Here is a 15,019-nt window from a genome sequence, read left to right as displayed (position 1 = left end):
TAAGAAGAACCAGGGGGAGGGGAAGGGATCTCTCCGGGTCCACACACGAGATAAGTACGTCATCTGCATAAAGTCCTATAACATGAGAAGTCTCTCCCGCCCTAATGCCTTGGATCTCAGATAATGTAGAAATGGCCTCTGCCAGGGGCTCCATAACAAGAGCAAAGATTCCGGGCAACAGGGGACATCCCTGGCGGGTGCCGTTCGAGATTAAGAATGGAGTCGAGAGATAGACCGCGGCCAGTACTTTGGCACTTGGTTTAGTATATGGGCCATAATTGCCCTCCCCATTGGACCCACAATCCCGAATTTCACCAGAGAAGCCTCCAGGTATTCCCAATGCACTCTGTCGAAAGCTTTCTCAGCATCAAGTGACAGTGACAAGAGCGCACTGGGGACCCCCGACCGCTCAGCAATGTGAAGTAAGTAAATTATTCTCCTAGTTCCGTCTCTGGCCTTTCGACCCGGAACAAATCCCACCTGATCAGGAAAAATCAGAGAAGGGAGAATTGTATTTAGCCTACTAGCAAGAAGTTTAGAGTAAAGTTTAAGATCACAGTTTAAAAGGGTAATAGGACGAACATTTTCTGGCTTGGTGAGGAGTTTACCAGGTTTGGGGATCGTGGAGATGATGGCCTCCAGGAAAGACGGGGCAATTTCCCCTTTATCTTTCCAAAGGAAGAAGAGTCTAAGCAAATAAGGTGCCAGGGAGGGGCCAAAGGACCTATAATATTCATTAGGTAAACCATCGGGGCCTGGAGCAGATTGAGTTTTGTTGGATCTAATTATAGACTGCACTTCTTCAATAGTGAAAGGTAGATTAATAAGGACTTCAAGATCCGAAACTGAGAGAGCAGGAAGATTAACCAAATCTAAAAAGTTTTGGATAGTTTGAGAGGAGGGTTGGGGGACTGTAACTAGAGTTGAGCGTGGTTTGTGGTTCTCCAGTTCGCGGTTCGAGTGATTTTGGGGGCTGTTCTAGATCGAACTAGAACTCGAGCTTTTTGCTTAAGCTCGATAGTTCTAGTTCCGTTTGAGAACGGTTCTAACAGCAAAAAGTCAAGCTAATTACTAGCTGGCTTTCCGCTGTAATAGTGTAAGTCCCTCTGTGACTCACACTATTATGAAATTTCAGCGTATAGTGTGCGGGAACAGCGCGTTCAGATCACTGCTGCTGGGATAATGGCGATCGCCATTTTTTTTTTCTGTTCTTCCTTCCCTCCCTAAGCGCGCGTGTAGTGGGGCGGGCCAGCATGTCAGCCAATCCCAGACACACACACAGCTAAGTGGACTTTTAGCCAGAGAAGCAACGGCATGTGTGATAGGATGTCCATGTCACATGTCCCTGCATTATAAATACGGGCATCTGCCCGTCTGGACGCCATTATCTGCCTTCTGCGTCTGGGTGTCAGTCACCGCAGGTGCAGCTCCTGTCTCCGATACTGCTCTGTGTACGCTCTACACACAGTGCTATACAGAATAGGGATAGAAGTTTCTTTCAGCCCTTCTAAGGGCTAATTACAGCAGGCTCAGAGCCATAGGTGACAGTCAGGTCAGTGGAAAGAGTTTTTAACAGCTACAGATAAGAGCATCTGTGTAGCTAAGGTCAGGGAGTTCCTTGCTGCATTTCACCATTAGGAGGGATAGAAAGTGAGGCTTCCTTTCCTCTACACTGACCGACAACCCGGCCACTGTACCCTCCTGCCCTTTGCACACTCAAGCTCATTGATACTAAGCCATTATACTAGCAAACACTGAGGAAACTTGGTGGCATCCTAAAAGTGGCTGTGGACTTCCATTAGTGTCCCACTAGTGCAAATCTATTTGCAGCACCTCTGCATTGCACACTCAAGCTCATTGTTACAAAGCCATTATAATAACAAACACTGAGGAAACAGTGGCATCCTAAAAGTGTCTGTTGGACTTCATTAGTGTCCCACTAGTGCAAAGATATTTGCAGCACCTCTGCATTGCACACTCAAGCTCATTGTTACAAGGCCATGTAAGGATGCAATGTGGTAGATGGCCGGTATGTGTCACAGAGGGGGAAATCCTCTGTGATCTGAACCTGGAATGTTTCTCTGGGACTTGTAGTTCCATGAGGATTGTTGTACACATTCAGGGCTGGGTTCATGGGATGGTCAGAAGTGATGGGCGGGACTGACCATCCACATACCTCCCATACGTAGGTGTGTCTCATGGGATTTAATGGAGCTGTCGTTTGTCACATGATCTCCGTGTGCTGGTGGGAGCCATCTTGGTTGGAGCACATGAGCAGGAGATCCTGTGCATACAGAGCTAGTGAGGGCTCTGAAATGTCAGGGAGCTGCAGAATCCACTGAGGCTTTGAGGAATTGGATCGTGTCCATGGGCCAGGATGGTGAGCCCAGTGTGAGAGTCTCCCTGGACTGGATGGAGGCAGACTGACAGCCTGCAAACCTACTGGCAGGTAACACCCCAGAAAGGGGACTATACTGGCTGATGCCAGAGAACGAACTGTATGAGCATTCGGCAGTTTAAACAGACAGTGAGACGTGGTCCTGCGGGAGAGTGGCTGTGACCCATTACACTGCGTGGTTTATGAGGATGTGAATAAATCACCGAGATTCTTTAAGTGACAAAGTGCTTGTGTGTGTCTTGATCCCGCTGCCAGACGTGTGCCCCAAGACGTTCAGGGCCCAGGTCGTCACAGCCATTAGAATACCGAACACTGAGGAAACTTAGTGGCATCCTAAAAGTGTCTGTTGGACTTCATTAGTGTCCCACTAGTGCAAAGATATTTGCAGCACCTCTGCATTGCACACTCAAGCTCATTGTTACAAAGCCATTATAATACCAAACACTGAGGAAACTTAGTGGCATCCTAAAAGTGGCTGTTGGACTTCCATTAGTGTCCCACTGGTGCAAATCTATTTGCAGCACCTCTGCATTGCACACTCAAACTCATTTTTACTAAGCTATTATACTAGCAAACTGTGCTGCCATTTTAAGGGCCATAGTTTCATTGTCCGGGATAGTTATTGTTGTTTATTCTGCTGTCAATAAAGGTAGACCACCGCTGCAATCTACACCACCTCTCAATTTTTACTACCACATTTTAAGTGGACATTCTTGTCGCTAGCAAAATGAGTGGCAAAATGACAGATGCTGGTGGAAAGGGGAACAGGCGTGTTGGAAAAGGAAAAAAAGGTTTTGTCCGTGGGGAAGGTGGCAAAGCTCCATTAACATCTGCTGAAGATAGGCCATCTTCCAGCAAAAGTAAGATGTCTACTACTTTCCGTGGACAATCGGATGTGCTCCCTTTTTTACAAACACGAACAACTGGAACAAAGGTAGATGTTGCCCAAAAAAAGAAAATGCTTGAATGGATCTCAAGTGGTCCAACAAGTGCCCTCTCCTCCACCTCAACTACCGCATCCAAAAAACACCAGTCCTCTGAGTTGTCATCCCAATCACACTTGCTTTCTCCCAGCTCTCAAGTCTCCATCCGCCCTGCACAGTATGGTGGAACAGAGATGGCTGAGTCTGCAGAGCTGTTCAGTCACACTATAGCCTGGGAATCAGAGGTCTGCTCCCAAGCTACAGTGAGTACAGACCAGGAAATGGTCTGCAGTGATGCCCAGAACCTTTGTGACTCAGATTCAGGCCGTGATGACCAAGTTTCTGAGCATAATGTTGAACCTTATTCACAAACTGAAACACCTGTTGTAATAGACAATGAGGAACATACTGATGACGATGAGACGCAGATACCAAATTGGGATGACAACTTAAATATTTGTTCGGGGCAGGAAGAGGCTCGGTCTGAGGGTGAGGGGAGTGCAAACACAACGCTTGATGAGGAACTTCTAGATCCCACCTACTGTCAACCCACAGTCAGGCACTCGAGGAGGTCAACAGAGGCGGTGGAACAGGATGCTACTGATGACGAAGTTACCTTGCGCCTTCCTGGACAGAGTCGGAGTACTGGTAGCACGTCTACAACTGCATCCTCAGCCACCACTCTGCCTCTGAGCACTAGTCGGGGTGGCTCAGCAGGTCACATGCCCTCTAAGCCTTGCCTAGCCTGGTCCTTTTTTGACATAGCAAAAGATCGCCCAAATCATGTGATATGTAAAATTTATCGTGATTCTGTTAGTAGAGGGCAAAACCTCCGCAGTTTGACAACTTCTTCCATGAATCGTCACATGAATAAATATCATATGTCCCAGTGGGAAGCTCACCGTGCTGCAATGCGACCATCCACCGCCGGCCCCTTCCAGTGCATCCGCGCGCTCTTCATCTTCTAGGACTGTGGGGACAGCTGTCACACCTGGTTTTCCATGCACAACTTCCACCACTGTAACCGCAACAGGCAGTTTGCTTGGTAGGTCGTCAGTTGGTTTGGAAGGAAAAACAAGTGCGTGTGTACATCTCTCTCAGACATCGATAGCACCAACGTTGGATGAAGGCAACATCATGTCTACGCCTGGACTTTACTCACAAACCTGCTTTTTTCCAGGGACACCCTACTCACCACCGTCTCCACACAGCAGCCAGATCTCTGGCCCTCAGATGTGGACAAATAAAAGGCCATTTCCTGCGACCCATGACAAAGCTAAGAGGTTGACTTTATCCCTCTGTAAGCTCTTGGTTACTGAAATGCTGCCTTTCCGCCTGGTGGACACACAGGATTTTAGAGACTTATGTTTGTCGCTGTGCCCCAGTACCAGATGCACAGTCGCCACTACTTCTCTAAGAAAGGTGTGCCTGCCCTACACCAGCATATCGCACACAACATCACCGCTTCCTTGAGAAACTCTGTGTGAACGGGTGCATTTCACCACAGATACTTGGACCAGTAAGCATGGACAGGGACGTTACATGTCGCTGACTGGGCACTGGGTAACTATGGTGATAGATGGTGAAGGGTCTGCTGCACAAGTCTTGCCGTCCCCACGACTTGTGTGTCAATCCTCTGTCTGTCCAAGTTCCTCCACTGCTTCTGCCTCCTCAACCTCGTCTGGGTCCTCCACCTCCGCCCCAAGCCTGCCTGGTTAGGCCACCAGCTTTGTAACTGCGCAGAAGGAATCACGCACCCCTCATTACTATGCTGGCAGCAGAGCGCAATGGCATCAGGCGGTCTTTGTCTTGAAATGTCTTGGAACTAAGAGTCACACAGGGGCTGAGTTGTGGGCAGCTCTGGAGACTGAGTTTGGTAAATGGTTGTCTCCACTCAACTTGCAGCCTGGTAAGGCCGTGTGCGACAATGCTGCAAACCTGGGTGCGGCCCTTCGCCTGGGCAAGGTGACACACGTGCCTTGTATGGCTCACGTGTTGAACCTTGTTGTCCAGCAATTTTTAACACACTATCCCGGCCTAGATGGCCTTCTGAACAGGGCACGAAAACTGTCTGCTCACTTCCGCCATTCAACCGTCACAGCTGAGCGACTTGCATCGCTCCAGAAGTCTTTCGGCCTGCCCGTTCATCGCCTGAAATGCGATGTGCCGACACGCTGGAATTCGACTCTCCACATATTACAGCGACTGTGGCAGCACCGCCGAGCCCTGGTGCAATACGTCATGACGTATAGCCTGGGCCAACGAGATGCAGAGGTGGGGCAGATCACCCTGATGGAGTGGTCTCAGATCAAGGACCTATGCACCCTTCTGCACAGTTTCGACATGGTGACGAATATGTTTAGCGCTGACAATGCCATTATCAGCATGACAATTCCAGTCATTTACATGCTGGAGCACACGCTAAACACTATTCGGATTCAGGGGGTGGGACAACAGGAAGGGGAGGAACTACAGGAGGATTCATATGCGCAAGAGACAACAACATCACCAAGGTCCAGACGTTCATCATCACCAAGGCGGCAGGCATGGGACCATGGGGGACAGGGATCAACAAGGGCGCATGGTAGCAGGCGAAATGTTGAGGAAGGTGCAGGAGAACATGAAGAAATGGAGGACGAACTGTCCATGGACATGGAAGACTCAGCGGATGAGGGAGACCTTGGTCAAATTTCAGTTGAAAGAGGTTGGGGGGATATGTCAGAGGAAGAAAGAATGGTTAGCACCTCTATGCCACAAACACAGCGTGGACTTGGTCTGCATGGCCGCGCCAGACACATGAGCACCTTCTTGCTGCACTACCTCCAACATGACCCTCGTATTGTTTGTCAAAATTAGAAGTGATGATGAGTACTGGCTTGCCACACTATTAGATCCCCGGTACAAGTCCAAATTTTGTGACATAATTCCAGCCATAGAAAGGGACGCTTGTATGCAGGAGTATCAGCAAAAGCTGTTACTCGATCTTAACTTGGCTTTTCCACAAAACATCCGTTGTGCACGGAGTGAATCTCCCAGTTGTAACTCGACAAACATGGGACGGTCTCGTCAGCTTCAACAGTCTAACCGTACCAGCAGCACCGTATCTGGTGCTGGTAACAGCAATTTTATTGAATCTTTTCATAATTTTTTTAGACCATCCTTTGCAAGGCCACCAGAGACAACAAGTCTGACACATAGTCAATGGCTGGAGAGGATGATACAGGAGTATCTCCAAATGAACATCAATACCATGACTTTGCAACTGGAGCCTTGCTCATTTTGGGCTTCAAATCTTGAAAAATGGCCAGAGCTCTCCACTTACGCCTTGGAGATCTTGTCATGTCCAGCTGCCAGCGTTGTCTCTGAACGTGTCTTCAGTGCTGCTGGGTGTGTGCTGACAGATAAGCGCACGCGTCTGTCCAGTGACAATGTGGACAGACTAACGTTCATCAAAATGAACAAGTCATCCACAAGGAATTTACTACCCCTGTGTCATCCTGGGGAGAGTAAATGCTTGTGTATTTTGAATGTGGTTGATGCAAATCTACCTGTGAAGTGTACAACTGGGGCACAAGTGCTGCCACTGAAGGGGTGGGTCTCTGTGTGGCCCAATTTTTGGAAAAAAGGGAGACTCCGCTTGGAGTAACCCTTGCTTTTTGTGTTTCTAAAAATGATCCAAGATGAACAGATCTGGGATCAGTAAAGACTTTGCTACCTACCCCGGTGCCATCCTGGGGAAGGTTAAGGATGGCGTATTTTTAAATGTGCTTGATGCAAATCTACCTGTGAAGTGTACAACTGGGGCACAAGTGCTGCCACTGAAGGGGTGGGTGTCTGTGTGGCCCAATTTTTGGAAAAAAGGGAGACTCCGCTTGGAGTAACCCTTGCTTGCTGTGTTTCTAAAAATGATCCAAGATGAACAGATCTGGGATCAGTAAAGACTTTGCTACCTACCCTGGTGTCATCCTGGGGACAGTTAAGGATGGCGTATTTTTTAATGTGCTTGATGCAAATCAACCTGTGAAGTGTACAACTGGGGCACAAGTGCTGCCACTGAAGGGGTGGGTGTCTGTGTGGCCCAATTTTTGGAAAAAAGGGAGACTCCGCTTGGAGTAACCCTTGCTTGCTGTGTTTCTAAAAATGATCCAAGATGAACAGATCTGGGATCAGTAAAGACTTTGCTACCTACCCTGGTGCAATCCTGGGGACGGTTAAGGATGGCGTATTTTTGAATGTGCTTGATGCAAATCTACCTGTGAAGTGTACAACTGGGGCACAAGTGCTGCCACTGAAGGGGTGGGTGTCTGTGTTGCCCAATTTTTGGAAAAAAGGGAGACTCCGCTTGGAGTTACCCTTGCTTGCAGTGTTTTTAAAAAAGGAGCCAAGATGAACAAGTCATAGTTCAGCAAAGACTTTGCTACCTACCCCGGTGTCATCCTGGGGACAGTTAAGGATGGCGTATTTTTGAATGTGCTTGATGCAAATCTACCTGTGAAGTGTACAACTGGGGCAAAAGTGCTGCCACTGAAGGGGTGGGTGTCTGTGTGGCCCAATTTTTGGAAAAAAGGGAGACTCTGCTTGGAGTAACCCTTGCTTGCTGTGTTTTTAAAAAGGAGCCAAGATGAACAAGTCATGTTTCAGCAAAAACTTTGCTACCTACCCCGGTGCCATCCTGGGGTCGGTTAAGGATGGTGTATTTTTGAACGTGCTTGATGCAAATCTACCTGTGAAGTGTACGACTGGGGCACAAGTGCTTCCACTGAAGGGGTGGGTGTCTGTGTGGCCCAATTTTTGGAAAAAAAGGGAGACTCTGCTTGGAGTCACCTTGCGGTGTTTTAGATGATTTTAGAAGGGCATGCCATGCCTATATCTGTGTCTCGTCCTCTTTTTCCTCGTAATGCTGTTTTGTTTTCGCATGAGAATTTGTTCATGTCACTTTCCCATGTGTTTGTGTTGTGTTGTGAGTTGTTTGTCACCTTTTGGACACCTTTGTGGGTGTTTTCTAGGTGTTTTTATGTGTTTGTGATTGCCTCCCATTGTTTCCTATGCGGTTCGAGCGGTGCGCCGAACCGAACTCGAACAAGACCTCCGTTCGGCGAACCGAACTCGAGCCGAACCACGACCGGTTCGTTCATCTCTAACTGTGACATCTAAGGAGAGGTTATATAGTTTTGAATAATAAGCTTCATATGCGTTAGCAATTTCAATTGGGTAATTATTTTATGACCAGAGCGGGTCTCTAAGCATTCAATTCTGGATTTCACAGAGGATTTTTTAACCCTGCATGCCAAGAGGGCACTCACTCTATCCCCTAAGGAGTAATATTTAGCTTTACATTTTGAGAGGTTCTTCTCATACGTGTATAGCATGGCGGCTCGAAGGTCATTTCTTAGTTTTTTTAGTTTTAGGGATTGTGATTAGATTTATTAACTCTTTCCAATTGTGATATATTAAGCATAAGATAGTGCATGGGTATTTTTGATCCCGCACGAATCCGAAATTTTACAATCCATGTCTGCCCATAAATAATCATGGAGGTTTTTTTTTTACTGAGGCATCTTTTTATTTTACATCATTGTATGTATGTTAAGAAAAAATAAGACTCAAGATTCAATCAGCACATGCAGCAGATGAACTAGTCTAATTGTTGTTCCAGGAATTTGACCAATTAGTTGGCCCTAGGTCCTATGCAGACTAGGTTGATTGTTGTGTTCTGGCCATTTCTGTGCCTTTAAAATGTTTTTAATCGTGTCTTTGTGGCTTGTAAAAGAAATAAAATATTTTATAGTTATTCCCTTCAGTCTACAAACCTTTTTTTTCTCTCTCCTTTTGTACAGGGGGTAGCACTTGTGTCACTCACTGCTCCTAGCAAGGTCCTCAAACGAATCATGATCAGCCACAGCTTCCTTTGATGTCATATTGGATTTGCTTGCTTTTTTCTCTGCCTACTACTTATGGCCATCTTTGACTGTGCTTGGTCTTGAATATATGTTATGGTAAAAAGTATAGTCAACCCACTCATCTTGTGTGTTACGGACACTATTTATATGTGGCTGTGACGATAACTCCTTTTAGTTCACAAGTGTCATATGTGTCAATGGAATTAGACAAGTGGTGGACAACACCTTTTAAGCTTTTGTTATTTCCTTTAATCTTCTAAATCTGTACCTACAGCTTAATAATCTTTCCCAATTATATTCACACCTTATGCTGTATGCTCCTTTTTAGGTTGTGTGTGTGGGACAAATAATATGTGCAGTAGTCGCGGACACTCCTGAACATGCAAGAAGAGCAGCAAAAAATGTGAAGATATGCTATAAAAATCAGGAACCACTTATTCTCACAATCGAGGTACCGAAATGTATTCATTTTATTAATTTTAGCAAATTGCACAATTGCACATTACATACCACAATGACATTATCTTAAAGGAGTTAGCCACTAGATTTTTTACTCATGGCCTATCCTTAGAATAAGCCATTAATATCAGTGTGCAACACCTGACATCCCCAGCAATCAGCTGTTAATGACGCCAGTGGTGGCCTGAAGTTCTCAGAAGTTTCGGAACACAGAAGCTTTGTCAAAACTACAGTGTCCAGAGCCAGGTACTACAGGTCCACCTCTTATTTCTTATTCACCTATTGATTTAAATAGGGTGTAGTTCTGCAGTACATGGCCGTGTTCACTATAGAAATGATGCAACTGCTGGGTTCTGACAGCATCCAAGAACTTCCATCCATCACAGATAACAGCTGATCAGTGGGGGTCCTGGGTGCCGGGTGTTAGACTCCTATTGATCAGGTATTGATGGTCTATCATAGGGATAGGCCATCAATAAAAAAGTAGTGGCCAACCCCTTTAAAGTTTTTCCTTATAAGGCCCTATGATGAAATGCAAAACTTATAGAGCAATGATATTAGTTATATAGATACTGTGCATGTAATCTATATTTTATAGTCTAATGCTAGCTTTTGCACATCTTTAATTGGAAACTGTATAAAATTTGAACATTATAATAAGAGTAGATATAATGCCCTATTTTATTATATACAATTGCATGTCAATAAATTAGAATATCATCAAAAAGTTAATTTATTTCAGTAAGTCAATGCAAAAAGGCAAATGTATATATTATATAGGGTCATTACAAACAGAGGGATATATTTCAAGTGTTTATTTCTGTTTAATGTTGATGATTATGGCTTACAGTCAATGAACACCCAAACCCAAAAGTCATTATCTCAGAAAATTAGAATAATTACCACAAAACACTTGCAGAGACTTCCTAAACATTTAAAATGTGCCCTTAGTCTGGTTCAGTAGGCTACACAATCATGGGGAAGACTGCTGACTTGACAGATGTCCATAAGGCAGTCACACTCCACAAGGAGGGTAAGCCACAAAAGGTCATTACTAAAGAAGCTGGCTGTTCACAGAGTGCTGCATCCAAGCATATTAATGGAAAGTTGAGTGGAAGGAAAAAGAGTGGTAGAAAAAGGTACACAAGCAACTGGGATACCCGCAGCCTTGATAGGATTGTTAGGAAAAGGCCATTCAAAAATGTTTGGGGAGATTCACAAGGAGTGGACTGCTGCTGGAGTCATTGCTTCAAGAGCCACCACACACGTATCCAGGACATGGGCTACAACTGTTACATTCCTTGTTTCAAGCCACTCATGACCAATAGACACCAGAAGCATATTACCTGGGCCAAGGAGAAAAAGAACTGGACTGTTGTTCAGTGGTCCAAGGTGTTGTTTTCAGATAAAAGTAAATTTTGCATTTCATTTGGAAATCGCAGTCCTAGAGTCTGGAGGAAGAGTGGAGAGGCCACAATCCAAGCTGCTTGATGTCTAGTGTGAAGCTTCCACAATCAGTGATGGTTTGGGGAGCCATGTCATCTGCTGGTGTAGGTCCACTGTGTTTTATCAAGACCAAAGTCAGCGCAGCCGTCTACCAGGAAATTTTAGAGCATTTCATGCTCCCCTCTGCCAACAAGCTTTTTGAAGATGGAAATTTCTTTTTCCAGCAGGACTTGGCACCTGTCCACACTGCCAAAAGTTCCAACACCTGGTTTAATAACCACAGCATCACTCTGCTTGATTGGCCAGTAAACTCGTCTGACCTAAACCCCATAGAGAATCTATGGGGTATTGTCAAGAGGAAGATGAGAGACACCAGACCCAACAATGCAGATGAGCTGAAGGCTGCTATCAAAGTAACATGGGCCTCCACGATACCTCAGTAGTGCCACAGGCTGATCGCCTCCATGCCAGGCCGCGTTGATGCAGTAATTCATGCAAAAGGAGGCTTGACCATATATTGAGGGCATTTACTGTACAGACTTTTCAGTAGGCGTCAACATTTCTGAGTGTAAAATCATTTTTTTCAGCTGGTCTTATATAATATTCTAATTTTCTGAGATAATGACTTTTGGGTTTTCCTTGGCTGTAAGCCATAATCATCAACATCAACAGAAATAAAAACCTGAAATAGATCCCTCTGTAATGACTCTATATAATATATGCATTTCCCTTTTTGTATTGAATTACTGAAATAAATGAACTTTTTGATGATATTCTAATTTATTGAGATGCACTTGTATGTCATCCTTTCTGGAAGAGTTTTGAAGCTACCGTACATGTTATACTTGCACAAAAAAAATGGGGGTATTCTGCAGACTGACCTAGTTCGTGAATCATGAGCTTCTCTAATAGGTTCATATCCAGAAACACAGTAGGCCTCCTAGCTGAGCTCTAAAGGGAAAAGATAGCCCCATGTGAGTTTATAGTAATTACGGAGAAAATCTAGTGCTCCTAAGGTTTATTTCTTGTGCATTGATGTCATATCTTTGTACAATCTTATTGATGTGTGTATAGAAAAGATTCCAATTAAATAAGTGTATTTATTGCTGGAAAGTGGGGCCTCATTATTATTTACATTGCTGGGACTAAGTAATCCGGTCTGGCTCTGCTTGTGCTCAAAAAAATGAAAACACTTGATACTTATGACATAAGTGACCCTGGAAGCTGACTTCTCTACTTGTCACAGTGTAAAATTGTCTATTTATAGGATGCTATCAAGCACAATTCCTTCTTTGAACCATCAAAACAAATTTTGCATGGAAATGTAGAGGAAGCTTTTAAAATGGCTGACCAAATACTCGAAGGTAAGGTGTCTGTATTTACGTATGTCCACAATACAGTAAATACTAAATCTGTCTGCAGCTGACACTAGATGGAGATTAGGAGTTTACTATATAGTGCACAGAGGGTGGTAACATCTGCTTTAGAGGCTCCATCTCTATTTTCGCCACTTATAAGCACTATTATTTTATGGTGATGGGACCAGATCCTTATACACTAAACTGAATATAAACCAGTATTCAGTAAGTCCCTAAGCTACACCTAAAGATGGCTTTGGGCAGACAAAATTGTATTTAAATCAATAGTACACATTGGAAATGTAATGCGCTGTTCTTTATTTCTAGGGGAAATTCATATTGGAGGACAGGAACATTTTTATATGGAAACCAATTCTGTCCTTGTTGTGCCAAAGGGAGAGGATAATGAGTTTGATATATACATCTCTACACAGGATCCAACCACTGCACAGGTAAGTAAACATCTACGTTTTATGTGCCCTACATAAAACAGTTCTTTCTGAAGGTCCAGGCTTATCTAACACAGTAAAAGTTTCTTATTAAAGATAGTTACATAGTTAATTAGGTTGAAAAAAAGACCTGGGTCCATCTAGTTCAACCTTCCTCCACCAATTCTACATTTTGTCCCTAAAGGTGGCTTTACATGCTATGACATCGGTAAAGCGATGTCGCTGGGGTCACGGATTTTGTGACGCACATCCGTTAGCGATGTCGTTGCGTGTGACACCTATTAGCGATTTTGAATTGTTGCAAAAACATTCAAAATCGATAATCAGTGACATCCCCCCCAATCCCAATTATCGTTGCTGCTGCAGTAACGATGTTGTTCCTCGTTTCTGCGGCAGCACACATCGCTATGTGTAACACCGCAGGAACGATGAACCTCACCTTACCTGCGTCCCGCCAGCAAAGAGGAAGGAGGTGGGCGGGATGTTCGTCCCGCTCATCTCCGCCCCTCCGCTTTGACTGGGCAGCCGCTTAGTGACGACGCTGTGACCAGTCACAGCGACGTCGCAGAGCAGGTATGTGCGTGTGACGCTGTCGTAGCAATAATGTTCGCTATGGCAGCGATCACCACATATCGTTACAACGACGGGGGCGGGTGCTAACGCGTTTGACATCGCTAGCAATTGCTAGCGATGTCGTAGTGTGTAAAGCCCGCCTAAGTCATTTATAACCAACAATGTTTTGTGTACTGAGGAAATCATCCAGCCCTTTTTTAAAAGCTGTTATAGTATCTGCCATTACTACCTCTTGTGGTAGGGCATTCCACAGTCTGACTGCTCTAACTGTCAAGAACCCTTTCCTATTTAGCTGCCAGAATCGCTTTTCTTCCACTCGCAGTGAGTGCCCCCTGGTCCTTAGTAATGTCTTTGGAAGAAATAAGTCATGTGCCAGTCCTTTATATTGACCACACATGTATTTATACATAGAAATGAGATCTCCTCTGAGACGTCTTTTTCCTAAGCTAAACATATCTAACTTTTTCAACCTCTCATCATATGGGAGGCCTTCCATTACTTGTAGTAGTCTAGTTGCCGCCTTTGAACTGACTCTAACTTCTGAATATCCTTTTTAAAATGTGGAGCCCAAAACTGGACCCCATATTCCAGATGTGGCCTTACAAGTGATTTAAAGATAACTTTTATCTGTGTTTGGGTTTTTTATGTAAACTAAATTGCAACTGTTCCACCAAGTTTGAAACAGTTTTTCTTTGTATTTTGTGTTCTTCCGTTGCGGTTATGCCCCTGAAAATGAAGAAGAATATTTTCCCTTCAAACAACTGAGCATATTCAGAGAACTTCTCTGTGGGAGTTTTCTTTTTCTTTTCTAATGTCAGCCAAACAAAATACGGCACTGCCCACACAGTTCTGTGGAACACAACAAATCGGTATAACTGTGGAACGAAAGTCTGCAGAAGAAAAAAAACTGTTCTAAAATCATTGGGGTACAACAGCAATTGGAAGAGCTACTCCATTTAAATTTAAAAAAAAAATCTAGTGAAAAGTCATCTTTAATCACTCCACACAGGCTAATTGACATGGATCTTTATATAGGGTGTGAACAGAAGGGACAATGTTATGTATGGCTCCCTTAACAACTATAAATTAGCAATTATCATGACTCCTGGTACTAAGGGAATAGATATCCCATCCTTGTTTAGTAGCATCACTTATTTCAGTATGAACAACTGAAGACCTGTTGAGAGACTCTTTAAAAGGGTATTCTCATGGTGCTAAATTGCTTTAGTAAGTTGGACAATATGAATATAATCAATTTTGCAATTGCCCTTTTTCTATTTACTGTCTTTCTCCTGCTGTGAGAGCTTTTATCTTACATATTGTAGAACTGGATTTCAAGGAGCTTGGCCACCAGAGTATGGTGGCCAAGAGTACACAGTTGTTACATTCCAAGAGAGGATAACTCCTAACATACCAGACAGCTATCTAGCCCATTGATTTCTAATCAGCAGCATAGGCTCATCTCCCTTGCCCTTCTTCTCATCTCCTAATAAGATGCTGTTATAAATCTTGC

At 44.4% G+C, this 15,019-nt stretch overlaps 1 protein-coding gene across 1 annotated transcript in view; it reads left to right on the top strand.

The window, feature by feature from the left end:
* The window catches only part of LOC142246636 (aldehyde oxidase 1-like), a gene marked incomplete at its 5' end in the record, with an annotated part of 160,702 nt that overhangs the window by 89,831 nt on the left and 55,852 nt on the right, over positions 1-15,019 (top strand). The window contains 3 exons of the mRNA XM_075319703.1: positions 9,550-9,672; positions 12,394-12,490; positions 12,812-12,936. Coding sequence (XP_075175818.1) covers positions 9,550-9,672; positions 12,394-12,490; positions 12,812-12,936 — 345 coding nt within the window. The remainder of the gene's footprint in view (positions 1-9,549; positions 9,673-12,393; positions 12,491-12,811; positions 12,937-15,019) is intronic.

This window comes from Anomaloglossus baeobatrachus, chromosome 7 (assembly GCF_048569485.1).
Source record: "Anomaloglossus baeobatrachus isolate aAnoBae1 chromosome 7, aAnoBae1.hap1, whole genome shotgun sequence".
Taxonomy (NCBI): Eukaryota; Metazoa; Chordata; class Amphibia; order Anura; family Aromobatidae; genus Anomaloglossus; species Anomaloglossus baeobatrachus.
Note: the sequence above shows the minus strand (reverse complement) of the source record. Positions and strands in the feature narration are given on the sequence as shown.